Genomic DNA, 23,615 nt, shown 5'->3' with positions numbered 1-23,615 from the left:
GTTTAAATCTATGTCACATGCTCTACTAATAGAAGTCTATACCAGAAGTCTGTGAGAAATGACTTTCTGAGAATTTAGCATTTAAAATATCGTCTTTTAGGTACGTTCATAAAAGCAGTGGAATTTTAATACATTAATGTCAAGATTTAAGTCGAATTATATGTATATTAAATCGAATCAACTTTAATTTTTAGACTGAACTCTTCGCATCGCAATGTACGTATGTATACAGTGCGGTAGAAAAGCAGACAATTATAAATAAGTCAATAATTAATCAAAATTATTTTATAGCGCAATTAAACTTACTCATAATAAACCACGATAAAAATTATTTTCATTTTTGAAGGATTTCATCTCGATGTATGTATGTATGTACGTATGTAGATACTTCTGTTTGCTCATCTCCCTCTTACGTATTTTATTTGTATTTTATGCTCAATTTTATACAAACGCAATACTAAATCTCATTATTTCCTTTATTTTTATCTAAACCAAATTTCTGGAATTTTTAGCCCCCATACATGACGCACTTGCTTGAAATCGACAAAATAAAAATTTATCCACACAAAGTTAGATTACATTCGACCGAAGCTGGGTACTGACTTGATTATTAAATATTAAAATTCATTTACATATTCACATTTGAATCAAATACAGTTCACGATTTTTCTGCCACATTCTGTAAAGTAGCGATATCGGAAAATTGTACGTCTCGACGAATTCCGCTTTGAAAGAAAATCAAATCATTTCGAAACAACATTTTACACGTTCTTAATAAAAGGTTAAGCTAACTCTCTCGTCTTTGACAGCGGCTAATTCTCAGGTGTGTAAATTTATTTCAATACATGGACGATGTCTAGAAGAGTGCTTTTCAACACTTCATCGATATCCAGAAACAAGAAGGCCTACTTTACACGGTCTCAAGCTCAGTTTCAATTCGTTAAAATCGAAATTTGTCACGTACACGTTCAACACTTACTTCGTACACAAGAATGTATGTACATATGTAAGAATACATATATTCGAGAATACATGAAGAATGTATGTCGAGATATTGCAACTGTATACGAGTATGTCGGATATTTCTAAACATATAATATTAATTTATGGCAGCAGGAAAGGTGAATTTTATATAAGAGAAGTTTTATACGACCACCTTCGCATTCATATCGCATATTTTTCCATCCACTTCTCAATCTCCATTCTCGAAAGACGTGAGAGAAAAATGCGAAAAACGGGAGATTCAATATCGTTCCCATCTCAAATCTTCAATTTTTGGTTTTACCGGATTTATTTCAAATCTCCGTCGGGTATCAACAAGTGTTTCGCAGCTCTCGGCCTGCGATGCTAATTTGCAATTTCCGAAAGCATTCACATTAAAAACAAAATAAACTTTATCTAGGAAAAACAACGGCCAAAAAAAACAGCATACAAAATATACACACTGTGGAAAACGGTCGAGCATAAAAACGAGGTTTTATTAAAGAGGTTGCGGCTTCAGAGCAAAACTGAACCGAAATATGTATGTATACACTGACCTATGCCATTAAACGTTACGTAAACCCGTAAGTGGTGTAAAAGCACAGGTTTTAGTATAAAGATTAAACGTCTAAAACGAGTTTCATTCGAGTTACACTAATCACTGATAACTACTGTAGATACGCGCCGGTCCAGCCAGATCGTTAGTGTCTTGTTTTATTTTTTTAAACCGGCAAATTAGTGATTTTCCGGATGTATATTTTAACGCAGTGTCTACATTACACGACACTCAATTAAAAAAATAAAAACAAATAAATTTCACAGATTACGTGACTTCTGTTTAGCTAGGGTTGTCAGGTGTCTCGAACAAACCTCTCGGGACGCCCGAATGTCCCGGCTTACTATTTTTTACTGGTTTTTGACTCAGAATTGAAAAATATGTAACATAAACTATGAACAGTTGACGACAGTTGAAAGAAATAGACTTTCTGTGGATACTGATGAAAGTATTCTAAAATGCATTGAAAACTATGATTTAAATTGTTGCCAAATGTATGATTATCTAATTATAAACAAAATACTCTTGCAAAAGGCTAAATCTAAAGAAAAGTATAAAAAGATATAGATTTTAGATACATATTTATTAAAAAAAATTATATTTTTTTTGTTTGTATTTTTTTAATTTATGTAGATGTAGATTTTATGGTTGATTTTGTTCCTATTCGTTGGTTTATATTATATCGTCAATTGTTTTTAAAATCAAATTTTTATGACTGCTTTTGTTCCTATTTAAGTAATTAATATATTTAAATAATTTAACATAAATTAAAAATTATTTGATCTGATTTTATTTGGGAGGGGGGGGGGGTGTCACGGCTTGACTTGCATGAAATCTGATCACCCTAGTTTAGCGTATATACATATATTTTACGTACGCAAGTACATATGAATTGTTAAAACCAATCCAAATTTTTCTTAATAAAAAAATATTTGCACCGTGAGACCGTTTCAAGACGAGCCATAAAATTTTAATCCTGACCCAGTTACGCACATAAAATTAATTAACCAGATGCGAAAGCTTTAAATTTAAGTACACTTTCATCCACACCCACATATTGAATGTATCATTCGATTTCACTGTAAGGCCGCACATTCAACCTTTAAGAAGACCAAAATATAAAATATTTTGACGCGAGATGCGATCCGGGATCATCTGTTGCATTTAATATTCGACCTGGTGCAATTGCCCATAAAGTTATTTTACTCCTCGAAAGGCGATCGTAAAAAAGATGAGTAATTTTTTTTACCGCTACCCTATGCGGCAAAGATTTACGATGCGATAAAAATAATATCAAGAAGGCGCCATTCGTCGCTTCGGATGAGGGATGATCTCGATGGAGGGACTAATTGATAGACAATTCGACGAGATCGTGTTTTACGATCTTTAATAGCTTAATTGAGCTCTACATAGAGGCGTTGTGATTCCGGTTAACTTGAAAAGTTAAGCAGTTCATTTTACTATCTCAATTTTTACGACTCGAATCGTCTTGTCGCCTATAAACTCTCATCCGAAGGACACCCTTTGTTTAATTGAAGTCAAAGCACTGTGTTTACGACCAGAATTAAATCAACAGTTTCGGATTGTATTGATCTTATGCACACGAAGAAGATTTAGCCACTCGCATTAAAGTTTTACTACTGTCAAGTACGTGTTTAGTCGAATCTATGTAAATTGTTATATTACATAGTACATATATGCATAATGTATTATAAAATTATATCTGCACATTAAAATAGTACCTAGTAAAATTTTTCTCTCTAATCTACATAATTTAATAAAAATCGATTTTCATAGAATAAATTGATACAAAAATAGATAAGCCCTCTTCATCGAGGTCTCAATTAAGTTTAATAAAGATTTTAGACCTTTCAAAGAAAATCTTATTGCTTGAATCGAAAATGAACATTCAAGCCATACAAGCTCTGAAAGCCTGTGGTCTTATATCGTAAATTATCTTTAGTGATAGTTCTTAATTCAACCAGCTGGAGCACACATTATTTGGATAAATAAAATTTTCCATAGAAATATTCTTATAGATAAACCGATAAAATGAGAAAACTTCTTCAATTATTTAAATTCAGTGAGAAACGTGTGAAAAAATTGCATATTTTATGAATTGTTATTCAAAATGTTATGTTTGATTTTGATTTTTAAATGCTTTTTATTGTAGATACATTACGTTCACAATATAACTTACTTGCCATGAAAAAAAGCTCAAAAACTTATTTACAATTGTTATAAATGCTCATAGTAAAATTTATAAATATGTACATAATATTAACTTAAGACTTTTTAAAGTAGAAGATCTAAAGCAAATTGTGTTTAGCTAATCTGAGTTTATATTTACTCAAGGGTATAGACATCTTATTTTATTCACCGAGACAAGTGTATTCGTATGGTTATTAGTGATTCTATCATGTGTTAGTATGGTAATTAGAGAATCTACTGGTTTTTTTGTTAGTTAGTCTGTTACTAGGGCTTCCAAGCCGGCATAAGCCGAAACTGAAAAACTGGCTTTTTGACCATTTTCCGAAAAACCGAAAACCGGCTTTTTTGGCTCGATCAACAGGCTTTTTAAGGTTTTCTTTTAATTAATATTTTTCCTCAAAAGTAACAATTTTGAATTTCAAATTTCTATGAAAGATCAAAATAAATGTATATCCAAACTTCCTTCAGTAATAGGCGTATATTTCTTTTAACAATAAAAAAAGGTACAGCACTTAGCGGTGGCTTTGAGATTTAGTAATGCACGAAGACCAGGTCATAAACTAATAAAATACTATTGAATGTAGTTTCAATAACCCCCACAAAGCCTTTCAAAATGAAGGCAAATTGGGTTTTCCATAGTTTGTAGTTTTTGCACGTTCAGGTATTAAAGTATATAAAACGTTATCGTAAGTAAGAATTCATTGTATTTTAAACTAAAACAGAGTTGTAAAATAACTGTGAAAGAGAAAATAAATCATTACGTGTTCGAACACACAGTTTTTCTACAAGGACAGACATTATTTTTTAATATATTCTTGATAGTAGCTTATTTTACGGCTTTGATATATAATACAAATTTTATTATTTGTAATATTTGTAATCATAATATATAATAATGATCTTATGAAAGTCCATAATTTTTATAACTCAATGCAATTTATAAGCAATTATTTTTTTGCATAATATAATATGTATATTTATAATTTTTTTTTCATTTTTATAATATAAAAATTTAAAACTTAAAAAAAATCTTAATTTTCTGAAACTTTTTATTTGGCTTTTATTTGTAAAAAAACTGAAAACCGGCTTTTTATTTTGGGTGGTTTTTTGGAACCCCTAGTCTTCTGAGGAAAAGCTTCTGATATTCTAATACATAATTTACGTATGGAAGCATTTGCAGGAAAGATTGGAGGATTCGGAACATCAGCACACACGTAGGATAGTGGAATTGGAAATTGAAATTAATTAAAGTTTATTTTAGCCCTATAATACCTTAACTTTTAAAATGCAGATTTATTAATTTACTATCCAAAAACTCTTTGAAGAAAGATTTTGAAACCTCGACCTGCGTAGGGCAGAATAGAGGAGTGAAATCTGATTTTAAGACTTTTTAACGGTGAAATGGAACTAGCGAGCATTGTCTGACTATCCGATTCGATAGTTCCGCCCCTGATAATATGTATAAATTTAAATCAGGCATTGTGTAGTATGTGAGGCTTTGATTGGTAGGCGGTTCATAGTGAAGTTGCCGAACGAAGCAACGAAAGCAAACGTGAACGCGTACAGAATGGGTAATTAGCTCATTATCCAGCGGATAGAACCAGTGAGACTAACTAGCTGGCGAAATGAATCACGACTTGAGCATAAAATAAATTGGTTTCGAAGAAAATCTTCAGCGTGTCGCTTTCACAATCAGACCCTTTCGCCTTTAGCTCACCCTACCTATCCCCGAAAGTGAGGGGCCCGTCTCTCGTTATTGGAATCTTTCGATTTCGTCAAAAGAAATTAAGGTGCTTTAATAAGGCACGTCGCAATGCAGACACTCTCGTACAACTTTATCAGCTTTAAGTGTCCAGGCTTGGATTTCTGGTTAAGAATTTATGAAAATACACTCCTTAAGAAATTTCGTCTGAACTATTTATGTATTTACACCTACATACATATAGCTAAATAGCTACAATTCCGGAATTATCTCTCGCATAGTAGTAATATTTACATAATTTAATAAAGGAAGAATGACGCTTTGTAAAAGCAATAATTAGTAAGACTGAAGACGTAAAATCTGTCTGCAATATTGCGTCAAATTATTGGAAAGCTCACCACAATAAACGAAACTATTGTTAATTCTGCGAGGAAAATTTATAAACAAGAAAATTTGAAAATGGTGCAATAAACTAATCTTTGTAAAACTTTAGCTTATTCGACATATTTCTACGGTTAACTTTTTTCCTATAGTATTGTTTCAATACAGTTTCAATACAATTTTATATAATACGATATAAATCGATGAACTTTTGTAATTTGTTAAATATATTTAAATTCAACAAGTTTATTCGTGCTATTGCATATAAAAATGAACGTTTACATAATTAGTTTCAATAAAATGATATGTACATATTACTGAAAGCCATACAACAGATATTCACATTCAAACAAAATATTCACAGAAGAAGGTTCTCTTATGTGTGTTTAAAGTGTCGCCGCCAAGTATTTTTCCTATTGTTTCATATTTTATATATACTTATGTTACAAAGTAAACCGTCTTCGACATGTTGACACTTGTTTAGACTCCTCAAATATGTTCCGTATTTTTTTTTACGTTAAATTCCGAACTGTTCCATTTTGTATTACTATACGGATGATCGCTTTTGACTATATGTTTTACCTAAAATTATATTAAATCATGTACATATGTACATACATAGGTCTAGACTAGATACATTAACTAGATGTGAATACCTCGCCGAGCCATTATTTCCAACAAATCCATTTTCGGTTTAATGGAATATAGAATGGAATAGCATTTGGCTAATGTCGAAGCGTTCGTTTCATTTCGCCTAATTAGTCAGTCGCGGTAATTAATTTCCAACATCACGCCCGATCGCTTTATATCAATTAGCAATCTAGATTCGTTTTTGCAATTTTTCTGCTTCAAATATAAATTTAGTCAAATCGAAAAATAAGTCACTTAGCCTCACTTCATAAAATATCACAAAAATTATCATACATAATTGATAAATGGAGCATAATTTTATTAGCGTTGTGTAATTGAATTTAAAAACAATATTTATCGAAAAAAAAACTAAATTGTAATAATGAAAAAAAAAATTATGTTCTATCGTTCACCGCAGGGGTTATCATTTTATATTCATATTAAGATAAATTTCATAATGTTTTCACTCCGTAATTATTAATAACAAATGTGTATTACTTACATATATGCGAAAATTGATGATAAGAACATTTATACACATTCAATTTAACTTTGACGAAACAACTTTAAAATCATCTACAATATGATTTTCTATATAAGATCAGATTCAAAATTAAATTCAAAATATATTTATATGTTGTGCATTATACAAAATCGTATAAATATATGTAATTTTATTCGCGGTATTTTGCTTTTTATTATTACTAAATTATGTTCACAATACATCTTATATCTATTTTAATAGCTACTGATCTACTGATTATTTTCTTTTTTACAATTTTAATTTAATTTTGTTAGTAATCAAGTATTATATTCTTCTAATGTTAATGTACAGCATAACATGAAAAAGAGCTCAAAAACCTATTTACAATTCTTATAATGCTCATAATACGTCTTATACATAATATTAATTAGATACTCTCTAAAGTCAATGGCCTAAAGCAGATTGTGTTTAGGTAATCTGTGTTTATACCTTCGCGGAATCAAATTTCGAAACAGCTTCATTTACTCAACAGTTTACATATACATTCATTTATTAACCATAAAATATTTCAAAGATTAAATTCAACATTACTTAAGTGTCGACGTATAAAAAGAACATAATTAACAATAAAAAAACTATTAAGATGTATAAAATCTGATTAAGACCATAAAATACCACATATAATCTCAGTCAAGCACATATTAAAAACGCCATTTTTTTCAATGATTGAATTTTATATTGAAATTTTCGTCAAAGCCGAACAAAAGTCAACAAGATATATGCCATTTTAAGAGGAGCAGTGGTTTGAAAAGCGTCGAATTTAAGTCGGTATCGATTTTTATATCATCGGTCGAGGCAAAAAGGGGATGGTGCTTGATTCCTGCCGATATACCAAACGCATTTCTCCGGTTTCGTTTAGTCGGATTATTACGCCGCATTACACATCCAACAGTCCGTAATACATTCTATTAAGCGAAACATTATTCCATTTTCAAATATTTGTATTGAATAGATACAAAGGTGAGGTGTCGACCCACCCACCGCCCACGGATCTATCCACCTTCGCTTAGTAAAATCCCTTATAATACCGCAGAGTCGCCGCTTTAGGTGCTTTATACGACCAACTAAACATACATAATACTTGCAATTTTGCTAAATAGTAGGTATTATGCGATAAGAAAAATTTACAATTTAAAAATAATATACATACATACTCGAATTGCCTATAACTAAAATTACTGTAATACTGCACGGCATAAAACATATATTTACTATGATGTAAATAAGGGCTCAAGTACTTTAATTGTGAAAATTTCGTTCAAATTTTATAAAAATTCATTTACATGTTTATAACTATACATTATTATAAAAATAACGTTTATATTTAACTCTTGCATTATTACAATCGATCTTACATTAAATAATATATATCTTACTATTTATGTCCTTCAACGTACTACACCGAATTCTATGATCGTAATATTGAATTTAAGAGTTAAAATTCATAAAATTTTGAATCATCATCATCATCTACAGTCGCTCACCATCCACTGCTAGATGAAGGACTCTCTAACACGCTTCCACACGTTTCTGTTTCACCCCACACATTTTCCTAATTTCTCTTACCCATCTTCGCTACGGTCTTCCTTTTACCCTTTTGCATTCTCGCGGGTACCATTCTAGCACTTCTTTTGTCCACATTTCGTCCATTGTTCTAGCCATGTGGCCCGCCCATTGTCATTTAGCATTATCATTTTAATCTCTTTACTCTATCCAATATGTCCACTACCCTTGTCACAAAAGTGATAAAAAATTGTAAATTAAGCGAAACAGAAATAGTGTTTATGGAACTGAAAATTATATTTCCGCGAATTTAAAATATATCGGCTCATATATCGATTAGTCTATATTTTATATACATAGGTATGTAGAATGGTCAGTATTTGATTCAAATGCCCAGTTTATTTTAATTGTTGGCTCGTAATTTGATATACATACATATGTACATATGAAGTTTTACTATGCAAACGTGTAATTTTTTAATTTCATAGAACGGACATTTTGAGGAATCCAATAAAAGTATACATACATATACTGACCGAACTGATAATTAATTGTAATTAATAACTTACCAAAGATATAGGTAAATGCCATAAACAAAAAATTTAAAAATTAAACTAATCTGGTTTGATAATTTTATAATAAAGAATTATTACATACAATATACTATATTAAATACATATATACATACATATGCAGATATCGTCAACTACATTTTTTAATATTCTTAAATAATTAATTTTAAAATCATTAAAAAATTTTATCTGATTATAAACGATCGTGCAATTTTGCGTGAAATATCAATTAAACACGCATTTTAATATGTATCATACTTCCTGGAACATGACGCACGCATTATATAAACTAAAAACGTGCTCAAATTATTCAAGGACTTTAAATTAAAATTATTTAAATAAAAAATACGTGAAGAAACATCCAAAACGTCCGCCTCAGTATAATATCCAAAAAAAAAGTCTAGGAAAAAAAGTATAAAGCCACCTTTAGAATATGTAAATCAATTTCCACTTGCGCGAAAGTAAAATATTATGCGAATTATTTACCTCGGACCTTTCCAAAGGATCCAGGATCGTGAGGGGGTCCCTGGTAGTATGTAGTACATATTCTATTTGAAAAATTAGATGATTTGTTATATGAAAATCATTGTTGGGCGACCGTGTCGATTTCGCTGCGAGGCACTCTCCCGTGAAATTGGCTGTGGAAAACGGGCCTGAATTTAAATTGGTTGTTAGTGTGGATATTCATAAATTAGACTCACATCCTCGATCACCATCGACCAGGTCCACGTGTGATCCGTGATGCCTGTAAACCAACCCTGACAGCATTAATCGCTTCGTGCACTGTCGCTATTAAATTAATAACCATCGATGGATGATAGATCACGCACTCCACTGTTTCTCAACAGGGGACAACAGTCCTAACGGTTTCCTAAATATTTTCAGGTAGTATGTATATGTACTCGTGTGTAGATATGGCCGTCTAGACGAATTGAATTCCATTGAATGTATGTGTATCAATGACCGCTTGATGTACGATATCAAACGCTAATGCATGGGGTTATAATTTATACGAAACGCGGAAGCGATAATGAAGCTAGGCGTATGAAACTAAAATCCACTGCAGATAAATCCATATCATTGTTACTATTGCTGCATACAGGATGAAACTTTTGCATATTTTTTACAATTAATGGAATGTGTGCATTAATTTACCTCGAGGTTTAATTTTTTCACGACCACAACGCTTGATCTATTGATATCTACTTAAATAAAAATGCACATAAAATAACTACATGCATATGAATATATTGCATTGGATCCGTCTTGTTGAAGCGTGTGGTATCTATGGTCGGTTTGGGTATCACTTTTTATCCTCAACTCACCTTTCACAACCACATCAAGACGGTCGCTGACGTTTCCTTTCGTCGACTTGGATTTGTCTTGAGATATACTATGTAAGTTATTCTCCAACCCTTTGTCATCTTGCTTGCTTTTCAACTCGCTGGTGAGAAGTAAGCTAGAGTATAATGCGATTGTGTGGAATCCGCATGAAGCAAATCACTATCTGGTGATTGAGAAAGTGCAAAAAGTATTTCTTCGTTTCCTATATAGGAAAGAATATGGGTATTACCCATTTCTCTACCATACTCCTTTACTTTTGGACATGCTTGGGTATAATTCCCTTGAACTTCGGAGAAACTTCTCATTAATTCGTTTTATTCTCCAGCATAATAATACATGGTAATACTTCATGCCCGTTGTTGCTTGAACAGTTGGGTCTTTATGTCCCTAATATTTATGTACGTGGTAGAGATCATCATTTGATGGTTCTACCTCTTGCTCGTACACTAATTTTAGAATGGCTCCTATTCCAAGAGCTATTCGACTTCTTAATGAAATCGTTGCTGCTGAGTCTGAATGTGATATTTTCCACCTTAGTGAGCGTAAATTGACGAATATTATTCTAACCTATTTGTCTGATAGTCTGCGCTCATCATTGCTTTCATGATTGATTGCGATTTATGAGTGGAATTTTGATTTACTCTCTTCCATTTGGGCCTCACAGAGATGTTTTGTATTTGCAGTTGGTTCGTATTTATTGGAACTGGCTGTGGGTTCAAGATATTCCTTATGTTATATTTTACATATATTTGATATTTTTACGTTATCTGCTATTGTTTTTTATGATTATGTATAAATGCATATACATACATTCATATACACACGTATTTATATTTATTTTTCTTTCTCTTTTTTTATAAGACATTCTCTTCTTTGTTTTTTTTTATACATAATTTGTAATTATTATTATTATTATCCGCTATTATATATGTAGCTTATTATTTTTATGATTATGTTAAATGTTTCGTTTGTGTATATATACAATGTATTGTTTTTGTCTTGTCTAATTTATTTAGTTATTATTTTGTTTCTTTTCTGTTGTATTTTTGACCATTGTGGCGCATTAGGAATTCCTGTAATGCTACAATGGTCTAAACTTTAAATAAATAAATATATGCATGTATACAATACGTATACGAAACAATTGTTTTTTGGAATAAACATTTTTTTTAACTTCTTTTTATTCTTAGAATCCACCATTTAATTAAATATACCTTGAAAGTTTTACCATCCTGTCGAGAAAAAATGTATCTCAAACTATCGGCTTAGATTTTATTTTTACAACTCAAAGGCTATCATCATTCCACTTTAAAGGTTTTAAACAATTTATTAAAGTTATTAATAATATTTTTTTTATTAAATCACCTCTCAATCTTCCTGTCGCCAATTTCCATTTTTAAAATCTATATTTATATTGCAATGAACTAAAATTTGGAGGCAATATTATAATTAACCTCTAAATCCTTTCTAGGCATTTGAAAATATTTTAGTTCCAAATACTACCTACACAAATGTACAATATATAAGTTCCAATCTGTGCCTACAAACAAATCAAAAAACCACAAATACTTTTCAATTTTTAATCTCTTTCAAATTGTTACAGATTTAATTTTTTTGTTAAATTTAAAAATACTTTCATTTTGAACTTTGTTGTGGACGAAAATTATTATTAAAGTCATATTAAATGAGTTCATTTTTGTCCCATTTCATTAATAAATAATTAGCTACTGCAAAAAAGATGACAATCTGTAGTAATTAATGAGAAACCATTGATTAAATCAATAAAATTAGGCTAAAAAAAATTAAGAGCGTAACGTTTCATTGCTGATAAAAAAGTAAGGTAAACAAATCTGCATGCGAATAAATTTTATAAAAAAAACTCCCATTAATAAAACGTCAAATCAAATCAATCAATGTCGAAAACTATTCAAAACAATTGGAGATCAAAAAATTTATTTCTTGAGAGTTTTCCGCATCAATGAAATGATTGTCTCGATCATTAGGTGTGTTATTTCCATTCATTGTTATTTCAGACACATAAATACTGATACGCTCCGACTTTATCGAATTTGAATAAATAAACCATTTCAAACTCTGTGTGATCTCCAATTTCGACCTTGTGAATGAATAACGCATCTATGGACTCAATCGTATTGATACGTCGAATTGTACAAACAAATAAATAAATTCGTCATGTTATAAATCAACGGCGCTATGTTAATTCTATTCGGAAACATACATACATATACAATCATATAAAAATAAAACAAATTCTATGAAGTTTCACTGGGTCGATATATAAAATGGCGGTAAATCAAAACTTTCGGCAATTACAAGCTCCAGATTTTCCCTCTCAAAATGAAAATTATTTTTATTGTTGTCGCGTTGACGCTAAACTTTAAACTTGTGCGCCATATTTTTCCGATTGATTTATGATTTATTGAAAAATATTCTTCCACTGAATTTGAATTACAACAAACTAGGCAAATTTAATCAATAGTGTTGTTCTCTAATGATAAAATGTGAAAGTATCAACATTAAATAATACATTATACACTTTTATTTATTTATTTGCCCAAACTAATAGGAATTTAAACGATTAAATATTAATCTAATCGATTTATTTCCTAGACGAATATTACATTAAATTTTATGTAGAAATTTTGAAACCAAATGTACCAGTCAATTTATATAAGTAAAGATATCTATAAATTCCAGATTAATTCGTTATGAAATTTTTGTGAGTGTCAGTATTAAATCAACGGATAAAGGTTGCTGCAACAAGAAACCTAAACACGACATGGTTTTTGTTGCACAGCAATTTATCTCACTATCTTAATATGAAACTACAACTACATATGTATCATAATATACAAAGAGTAATATGTATATTTAATACGTACAACATCCTGAAAATGAGAATTCCATTTAACAATTCCGGATATGTAAATGAATTCCTTTCGCGATATTACTGAGTAGATACATATGTACATACATATGCATGTATTTTCCCTGCCGTCTTTAAGTTTATCCGCTTGAAAGTGTTAGGAAACGGAAATTTACGAGTTTTTAATTGAAGTGCCTTTCTTCTTAAGCCACTCGCACTATTTCCTTTTGACAAATAAGCTCTCTTTACGGTTAAATTTATTAAGCGGGCGAGTTAACTGCGTGTCATCGGGCAATAAGTCTTGCTATAGCGATACGCCACTTAACTAACCGAGTTAACCGCCTGAAAATAACTATTTTTCACACACTCCAATGGCTCAGGATTATAAAAAATCCAGTTTAAAACATAACTTATTTTAAGAAAATAATTTGCACTATATGTCTTCTTAACCCTCCCTCACCGAAGTGGGGTATGCAAGTGCCCGAATTTTTACGTTTTTCGTAATAACTACATATGTGGTTTTCAAAGCTATACACCCTATATTTCTAGTATTCCTAGAATGAACTACAAGAAATTTATTTTAATAGATGTTGTATGATTTAGAAAAGGGGTACATCGTAAAAATATACATTTATACATTTCTACGTTCCAAAGTATGATTTAAAGGTGTTAGCGTTAAGTCGTGTTTTTGACTGTTCGCTTGCATATTTTTATTGATCGATGAATCAATGCGAGAGAAAGAGACAGCTTTATTTTCATAAGCTATTGTTTTCGTCGCTTTTGGCGCGTGTCTATTGAGTCATGCAGTCGCTTGTTGGCCTTACCTATGTGCGTTTGCATGTCGTTATTTTTTTAATACAAAAATAGTCAAAAACACGCTATAGGACTTAAACTTTTTTATGTTGTTGTATAAAATGATTAATAAGATATACATATATTGAACCCATTTGTATTGAGAAAAGCTGTATTTTGATTAAAAAATACTGGGGTATTACTTGACCCCGGTTAGGGATAATCGTTCGATCTCGACGCTCCGTCCTTCAAAGGTTAAATATGAGAAAATTGTTTGGAGGAAAATTCGACTTAAAAAGCTAAGTACGTCAAGGGGAAATTTTCAGAGTTGATTAGTATTTATAGTTTGACTTTATTTTATTACTTTTTAAGCCGCAACCTATTCGTCGGTTTGAGTTTTCCGCGCCTCCGTTAATAAGTTTTCGAATGAAAAATTTATATCCAATATTGAACTTTCATCGGAGTGCTCGGAAAGCGATGTCGCCCCTTTCGGATTTCTTTTTAAATTGATTTCCAGGGGAAAAAAACACTTATCGGCCCACCTCAAACTTTACCGGATTTTCCGTCCCCTGCCGCGATAAACTTGTTGAGCTTCTGTTTCAATCCAAGTTTTGCATCTCATTTCGAGCAATGTGATTTATAAACGAACCGCTTAAGATGTACATACACGTAGCCCTCGACTCGAATGGAATCCGTTTAAAAATTCGTCATGTGACTAAAAATAAATGGCATGTTTGAATTTATACAAATTGCTAAATAAACCGCGAGAAGTTGAAATGGAACACCTGTCAATATGTATTTTCATTTTGTTTATACATAATCGACCGTGACATTGAAATCCTTTTCTCTAACGAAGTTATTCGCTCGAGAGCATTATATATGCATTTTACGAGGAGTCTTCACATGGTCAAACGTACATATAATACAATAAAACTTCGGATTTACGGGTGGATTGGAAAGGAATGTCCGTTAAACTTGAATAACAAATATATTACATTTGTAGTTGAAATAAATTTACTCTTTTTTAATTAGCAGAAACTTTTTGAATCAGATTAACACCACAAATTTTATCTAAAATTAAAAAAATATCCATACTGTTCAACAGAAAACATTGAAACATTTTGTAAAAAGTGCCAAAATATACAATTTTTTTACACTCGTAGATTTTAGACTCCAACCGGAATATATTATATATTGAAATAATACGTTTTCGTTAATTGTAAATATGTATGTTGATTCGTTGGCTGCTAATTAAAATTTCGATTATTTTAAAATGTAGATATATTATGTATATTTAGAGGTTGTGATCGAGAAATCTCGTCTCGAGATTTCTCGAGCATATTTTATTGTGAAAATTCGAGATTCTCGTTTCTCGAGAAATCTATTATTTAAATCTCGAAAATATCGAGAATATTTAAAATGAACACTACATGATTATGTTCAATAAACTGATTGATTTATACTTGTTAAGCCGGGTAAAAGCACTAGGAATTTTATAAAATTCTTTGTTTCATATAGTTATTTTTACTATTTTAAATTACTATAATTTTTTTTCTTTTCATGCCTTCTTTTACAACATTTTTTTTATATAATTTTAGTTTTTTTTCTATTCAATGTTCTATTATATCTCTCTATATCTTTTTTTCATCATGTCTTTAATAAAGGTATAAACCCCTAATATAATATAGTCTTTGTGTCTATTTGATTTTTGTGTGTTGTCGATTTTATATGCTAAAAAAATCGATTCACTATATTAAATATTATATATGCTATATAATATATATAAAAATAAGAAACAAAAGAGAAAATCTCGAATTCTTAAGATTCAAATATTCCGAGAAAATGAGATTCTCAATTCTCGAGATTCAAATATTCCAAGAAAATGAGATTCTTAAATATCGAGATTCGAATATTCCGAGAAAATGAGATTCTCGAATCTCGAGGATCAAAAAAAGTCTAGAAATCACAACCCTAATTTATTTTACTTCCCTCGGGTTTTGCTGATTTTAATTGAATTATTTTCCAAAACGAATAAGCAACTCACAAAAAAAAAATCTATTTTTTTAGTAGGCGACAGAAAACTACTGAAAAAGCTCTCTCAAAAAAAGCATAATTTCTATAACAAATTTATTGATATATGTATTAAGCAAAACTGACAATAAATGGTAATTAGACCGTTGAAACTACATATATAATAATTCACTATCACAAAACAATAAATGTTGAAAATGTAATATAAATCAACAGTAATACAGATATCTTAAGCTCAATACTTACTGAACTCCATTAAACTTTTGAAAGATTGGCATTGATCCGTGAAATTATATCCGCTGAATCAAATCATTCTACGTACTTTTGATTGCTATAATATCCTCAATAAGAACAGAGTCCAATCTATATTATATTATTCCACATTCCGTACTATTCGAACGATCCTCGTACAAATCCAATACGAATTGCACAAACCGGTTAAATTTATTGTGCAACCAATAGCCCGCTTGATATATTTGATTGCCGAGTCGTCTTCAATTGCTATCTTCAATTGCAAGACGAAAGCTCATCAACAAAAACTTAGCGAGATTCGAAATTTACTTGATCGAACGATCATCCCAAGATCTTTTCGTGGAAAAGCGTAGGTTGGAGCGTGTAGAGAATACATAGGTTATGGTGTTTTGGTTCTCCAAATTTACTATCCGGTCTCACGCCTATGCTATGGCTGTCTTTCGTGTGAAAGATTTTTCCGCTATCGCTTTTCGGATACATTCCCAGACACGTTTATATTAATATTATATACGTAATCCTATGTATATTAAACATTTTATCGCTCATTATTGTATCATCGCGTTACTTTGTTGCTATGATCCAAATTGAACCAATACTATATATAATAACCGTTCGGTCAAAAACTATTTATACACACGAAGACCTCTCGAATTTATAATTAAACCCACGTTCATCCGTATTCACTCGGAACTGAAGCTTTATTAAATTTTAAACCGTTAGTTAGTACGTACACATATCAATTATTTCACCATTTATATACATACATATTATAATAGAACAAAATATAATATAAAACGCAGTAAATGTTATATACAAATTCATTTAATGGTTGATAATTTTTTTATATTACTAATCTACGTACGAAGGCTTAACTTATTCAATTTATATTAATCTAAAATCAAACAAACGCAAAATCATAGCGTTAAAGGAAACTCATAAATGTAAAAAATAAACTTATGTACATTCATTCCTAAATATAATAAGTAAATTTTCTGCAAAATAAACGATTAAAATCAAGGACAGAGTTTTGAAATTTCATAAATTTAAAAATGTCTGTCAGTTTTCTTATCAGTTAACAACTATATACTTGACTATTTCCTATTTAAAAAAACAAATAGTAATATATGTATGTACATATATGGCATCCTGTAATAGCTGAATTCCTAAAGTAGAATATTATAATACAAAACACTTTGCTTCATTTTCGGACTGTAATTGGAATACTAAGAAATATATGATATCAAATTTTATGAAATCAGGTCTTCTTTTACTTTTAAGAATTATTAAAAATATATTTGTCTCAAAGATATGAGTATTTTACCGAAATATATGTAGGTACATATACAATGTCCATGTATGTAAGATATAAAAATTTTTTTTCACAAATTTCGATTTAAAAATTTCATCATTGACGTGGTAATATATTATAACCACATGAAACGTTCTAATTTGTGTAGGTACTCGAATCTCATATTGCATAAAGTATAACATTAAAAAGTCGAATAAATTTACTTAATATATGTTCGAAAATGTAAATATTGTATTTACGCCCAATATCAACGCTTATATTCACAAATGTGTAACGGTTTCGGAAAATCTGAAGATCTAAATAGCATATTTATTATAATATACGAAAGAATACCATACGCGTAGTGGTGCTTTGTAAAGCACACACGCCACGGAATAAATTTACATAATAATCGGAAAGTAACTTTAAATTACCATTACATTCAATTTAACGGAAAACTTGGCTGAAGGCTCTCTCAACGCTCGCGTTTATTTACAATTTGTTTTCACAGCCATTGTCGTATAATGTGAGTGAAAAAAAAAAACGAAATTCGTTCGCAATCAGGCTCAAAAGCTCGTTTTATTTCGCCTTATTAAATTCGAAGTGGAAACGGAGAGGCACTCGTTGCGCAAACATTGATTGAAGACGCGTTATTAAATACATCTCAAAATACCCTCCACCCCTGCCTTCTTTTAATATTATTAAAAAAATCATATTTATAATTGAAAACGCCTCGCAATGTAAATATTTAATGAAGACTTTTGGAAGAAGCCGCTCGGAATGGTTGCGAATAAAAATAATGTACTTTTCATTGTACTCCTGTAAAAAAAGTACCCAGTAGAAAACAAACGAATTAGCAGTTATTCTCAACGTTATGTTGTACATTTTCGTGTAAGGTTTTTTTTCTTAAAAAAAATTGTAAACACTAATTAGCTAAAATATATATAAAAGTCTCATTTGCATTATAAAGGACGAAGTTCGCACATTTCTGACCATAGTTAAAAAATATACCAATTTTTTTTCATTTTAAATCTATTTATGTTTTTTTTATAAAAAGATGCAAATGCAAATTTATAAATAAGCAAAGTAACACAATTAACATGGCGCCATATCAATACGAAAACAGTTTTATCCTTTTATCACGTATAATACATATATGTACATATGTATATAGATATGTACATACGTGGGCCGTAGGATGTTCTATTAATTTTTATCTCACACACTCATGGTTAAAACGAAACGTTTTCCTCATATAAATGCAAATTTCACCAGCGAAAATATATAACAAGGATCTACAACAACTATTCGACTACAATCCTCAAACCTACATAATTCGGTAGGCTTACATATACACATACGTACGTACATATAATTAAAAAAACCGATAAATTCAGCTTGAAACGACCGTCGATTCGTATGCAAACTAGGCGATATTTATATACCATAAACGATTTATAAACGCACTGCAAATAAAATAGATAATAGTTTTTTAAAGCGCGATTTGTTCGGGAATTGAATCGCCCAAACGACTACTCTCATTATTCAAATTGATTTAAAAATAAACATTTAAAAATGCATTTCAATTAACGGAACTATCGATTCAAAGCATCGTCCACACATGCAAATTGATATTGAAATCCAAAACTGCCATTATTATACGATCAAAAATTCACCGCGAATAGAATGCGACACTAATACCAAATAAGTATTGTTGAAAAAAAACTTTTAAATAAATTAATACAATCCTGTTTTGAATATACCTACATATGTACATACACGAATGAAATAAAAAGCGAAAGATTTAGATTTGTTCGCTTAAATGCAAATCGAACTCATTAACATAACACATTCAATCTACAAACGTTGTTATATCGTGTCAATTTGAGATAGAAATTCAAACAAGATATTGACATACATTATACATAATAGATAGCATATGGTTCTATTATTGACCGTACTCGACTAGGGTTTCCATATTTAAATCTAGAAAAAATAGGACATCGCTCTTAGCAACGAACATGTACGTCCGAAAAGTTCTTCACATGCACAATACATATGTATTTACATATACTACATACATATAAATATATTAAAAAGAAAACATCGAAATGTAATTTTTCTTTTACAATTTTATATTCCCAATCGCACACACTTTGACACTTCGACTACTGTTCATACTTAAATCCTAACTTTTTAACAAAAAAACATAAATACAACATTATCCATTTTTTAAACATCTCACATAAAATTTCAATAACAACTTCAACAGCTTCTAAAATAATACACTATACTGTCAATACAATACGATATAAACGTTTAAAAATTTTGTTCTATGAATTAATTTTTATTTATTTTTTTCCCCTCTCTTATGTTCTTATGTAGATCATTGTGGCGCATTAGGTTCTTCCTGTAATGCTACAATTAAGGGCTCCAAATATTCGAATATCGAATATCGAATACTAGCTTTAAATCATTTATTTGTAGTTTTAAGAAGGTCAGGATATTATTAAAATTTTTAAGAGAATCATAATTTGGAACATCAAATAGAACTACATAAATGTGCTGTAAATTGAAAATAAAAAAAATATTTTTGTATTAAATGTATTCGAATATTCGGATTTGGAACCTCTAGCTACAATGGTACAAAATTATTAAAATAAAAATAAATAAACTTTTATGAAATTCTCTTATTTTAGGTAATCTAATCTTATCGAAATTGTATCTTTTATCTTTTATTAGCATCTTTTAGACATATTTTTCATATTATACATAGATTTCACATTTATAAACATTAACCAAAAGCTATTAAAAGTTTCAAAAATTGGACTACACTATTGACACATATAGACACGAAAAGACAGAAACATGTTAAATTACTCATTTATGAACCTTTTAATGCGTCAAAACCACCATAGAACACCACATTTTTCACTCCACAACTGTCATATCAGATAATTTCTGCAGTAGATATAATCTATTATAACCCATAAAGCTTTCAAAAACTACACTACACTTATCAAAACGTATATTATATCATCATTATTAACCTATGCTTCACCTGTTTGGAATAACGCCTCGAATACTAACCTTTCCAATCTCCAAATAATACAAAATAAATCCCTAAAACTTGAAAAAACTGCATGCCATAAATAATATTTAGTTACAGACATTGCTAACAAACTAACCTGTAGATTCTATGACGGAATCATCAATAACCATACTAACACACTTATGAAGAGTCTCAGTGATTACAACAAAATATCTATACCCCACAGGTATAAACACAGATTACCTAAACACAATCGGCTCTAGATCATCAATTTTAAAGAGTCTTTAATTAATATTATGTATTAAATGTATTATGAACATTTATAAGAATTGTAAATAGGTTTTTGAGCTCTTTTTACTATTATGCTGTACAATAACATTAGAATAATATAATACTATGATTAGTAACAAAATTAAATTAAAATTGTAAAATAGAAAATGATCAATAGATCAGTAGCTATTAAAATTGATATAAGATGTACATATTGTGAACGTAATTTAGAAATAATAAAAAGCATTTAAAAAATACACGTTCATAATACATTTTATACAAACATATCTATTATTTTGAACTTAACACTCTTTAAAGTTGCCGATATAAAGCACTGAAGGTTGAAGAAATCTTATTGTAATCAACAAGCTTCAAATCAAACTCGATTTAATATTATTTTTGAACGATTTTATATTACTATGATTACTAACAAAATAAAATTAAAATCGTAAAATAGAAAATCAGTAGATCGGTAGCTACTAAAATATATATAAGATGTATTTTGAACATGATTTAGTAATATAAAAAATCATTCTGCCTAAAGACACTTTGTAATAATATAAATAAAAAACAGCCAAAACTCACCGTGGTAACCCCATATCGGTGCAGCACATAATCCCAAAAAGAAAGCAGATCTCACTGGCAAGTAAACCAAAACAGATCACCAATGACACATGGTAAACAACAACAATAACAACAACAACAACACCAACACACAGATAGGAGAGGATGCAGATTGTGCAGATTGGCAGAGATTGCAGTTGGGTCAGCGTTGGGCAGCGGGATGCAGCACACGCAGCATGGTAGCGACGGCGAACTGACAGAGCTGTCAAAAGCACGTGGTGGGTGGGTGGGTGTAGGAGCGATCGAGTCGGTGGGTGAGTGGGTGGGTGGGTGGGAGTGCGTGTGTCTGCGAGGCGTCCGGCCGCGGCGTGCTTTTGCGCGCACTGACTCTGCTTTCAGTTCTCCACTCTCAGTACGCTCCGGCTAGACTCCACACCACACGCCACGCCACGCCACACCACACCACGCCACGCCACACCACACCACACGCGCACGCACGCAACTCCACACGTCTACTGCCACTTTTATCCTCTTGACTCTTCCTTAGGCCGTTCTACATACTTTCAACTCGTGTTGTTCTAGAGGAGCTTTTCAATTCGAATAAGGGTGGTTGCTCGATTGTGCCGATTATATTGAAAGTGGTAAAAGTCGAAATTCTGGTAAAAGTCGGAATTCTCTACAGGGCGGACCCTCTAGGTTCGGAAGCGAGGCTCGGTCGACCCGCTCCTTCCTGTCGTTGGTTGCTCTTTGCGAGCTCTATGTAATGTCACTGTGGCTAATATGTAAAATAAAATAAAATATCCCCGATTGACTGAGAGGAGGGTTCTGCTGGACAGCGTCAGGGGTTCTCTCATTGGCCCCCTACATCATGGGGATCTAATAATGAGTAAAGCATCGTTTAGAGCTTTCGAAAAGTTCGCGGAATGCTTTGGGAAGCTGTGTTCCCCTGGATGCTACTACTCCACTTAATTGCAAAAGCATTTATGTGTTGATTTATTATTATTATTTTTTTTATATTATATTCTGTGAATGTGTGTGTGTGTGAGTGTGCGTTTGCTTTTTAGGTGAGTGTATGTATTTGTGGTTTATGTGTGTGTGTATGTGTGTGTGTGTGTTTGTGTGTGTGTGTGTGTATATATATATGTGTGTGTGTATGTGTGTGTGTGTGTGTGTGTGCTTGCGTGCTTATGCACGCATAATCATGCGTACATGTATGTTTACTTGAGGTGTGCGTGCATTCGCACGGCACATCTCAGGTTTTGTTTCCTACCGCATGCGCGCTTTATGTGTTCATGCGTTGTTGTTAATTTTGTACTTGGTTATGTACAGTGTGGTTTTTTTATTAGAACAGTGATGTGCGGTTGTTCTTGTGCGATATTCATGAACAACCGTCTCGTTCTCCGACGAAAGGGTCTCTTGGACTGTATTCGTCGGGGGGGTGGTGGCCTCATGTTGAGGGCTTTAAGGGTCAAATTCCGTGACCTTTAAAGCGGGCTTAGAATCCCCGATTGAGAATCGCCACCTATACTTATGTTCATTTTATTTTATTTTTATTTTATTTTATTAATTGAAAAATCAACAGACAGGATGTACAGAGATAGGTATAAAAAAAACAAAAAGTAAATAAATAATATATGTAACATCCGAGTCCAATAATAGATTTTTACAAAAATGAAAAAGATAAATATAAGGAAAACAAATTAAAAAGTAAAGAATAAAGGCATGACAAAATATGTAGTACATTGCATAATCAAACTATAGTATTAAAATATTTGGAAAAGGTTATAAGATAGAATATAAGAAGAAATTGAAATTTACAAATATAAAACAAATGAAAAAGGTAAATACAAAATAAACAAATGAAAAGGAAAAGAATGAAAGCTATAATATGATTAAATAGCACATTAAATAACTAAACTAAAGTATAAAAATAATGGAAATATTGGAAAAATAGAATAGGAGAAAAATGAATCAATCATTCATTTTTCATTGTTCGTCGTGCTTTGTTCATTTTTATGATGAACCTTTTTTATATTCTCTAGCTTTGTAATTTGC

General features: G+C 30.9%; 1 protein-coding gene across 1 annotated transcript in view; it reads right to left on the bottom strand.

Moving 5' to 3' along the window:
• Positions 1–21,939, bottom strand: part of LOC143911028 (uncharacterized) — a 440,832-nt gene extending 418,893 nt beyond the window's left edge. Inside the window, exon 1 of the mRNA XM_077429735.1 lies at positions 21,582–21,939. Coding sequence (XP_077285861.1) covers positions 21,582–21,610 — 29 coding nt within the window. The 5' untranslated portion in view covers positions 21,611–21,939. The remainder of the gene's footprint in view (positions 1–21,581) is intronic.
• Positions 21,940–23,615: the final 1,676 nt, after the last annotated feature.

Source organism: Arctopsyche grandis, chromosome 4, assembly GCF_051622035.1.
Source record: "Arctopsyche grandis isolate Sample6627 chromosome 4, ASM5162203v2, whole genome shotgun sequence".
Lineage (NCBI taxonomy): Eukaryota > Metazoa > Arthropoda > Insecta > Trichoptera > Hydropsychidae > Arctopsyche > Arctopsyche grandis.
This window is presented reverse-complemented; position numbering and strand designations above follow the sequence as displayed.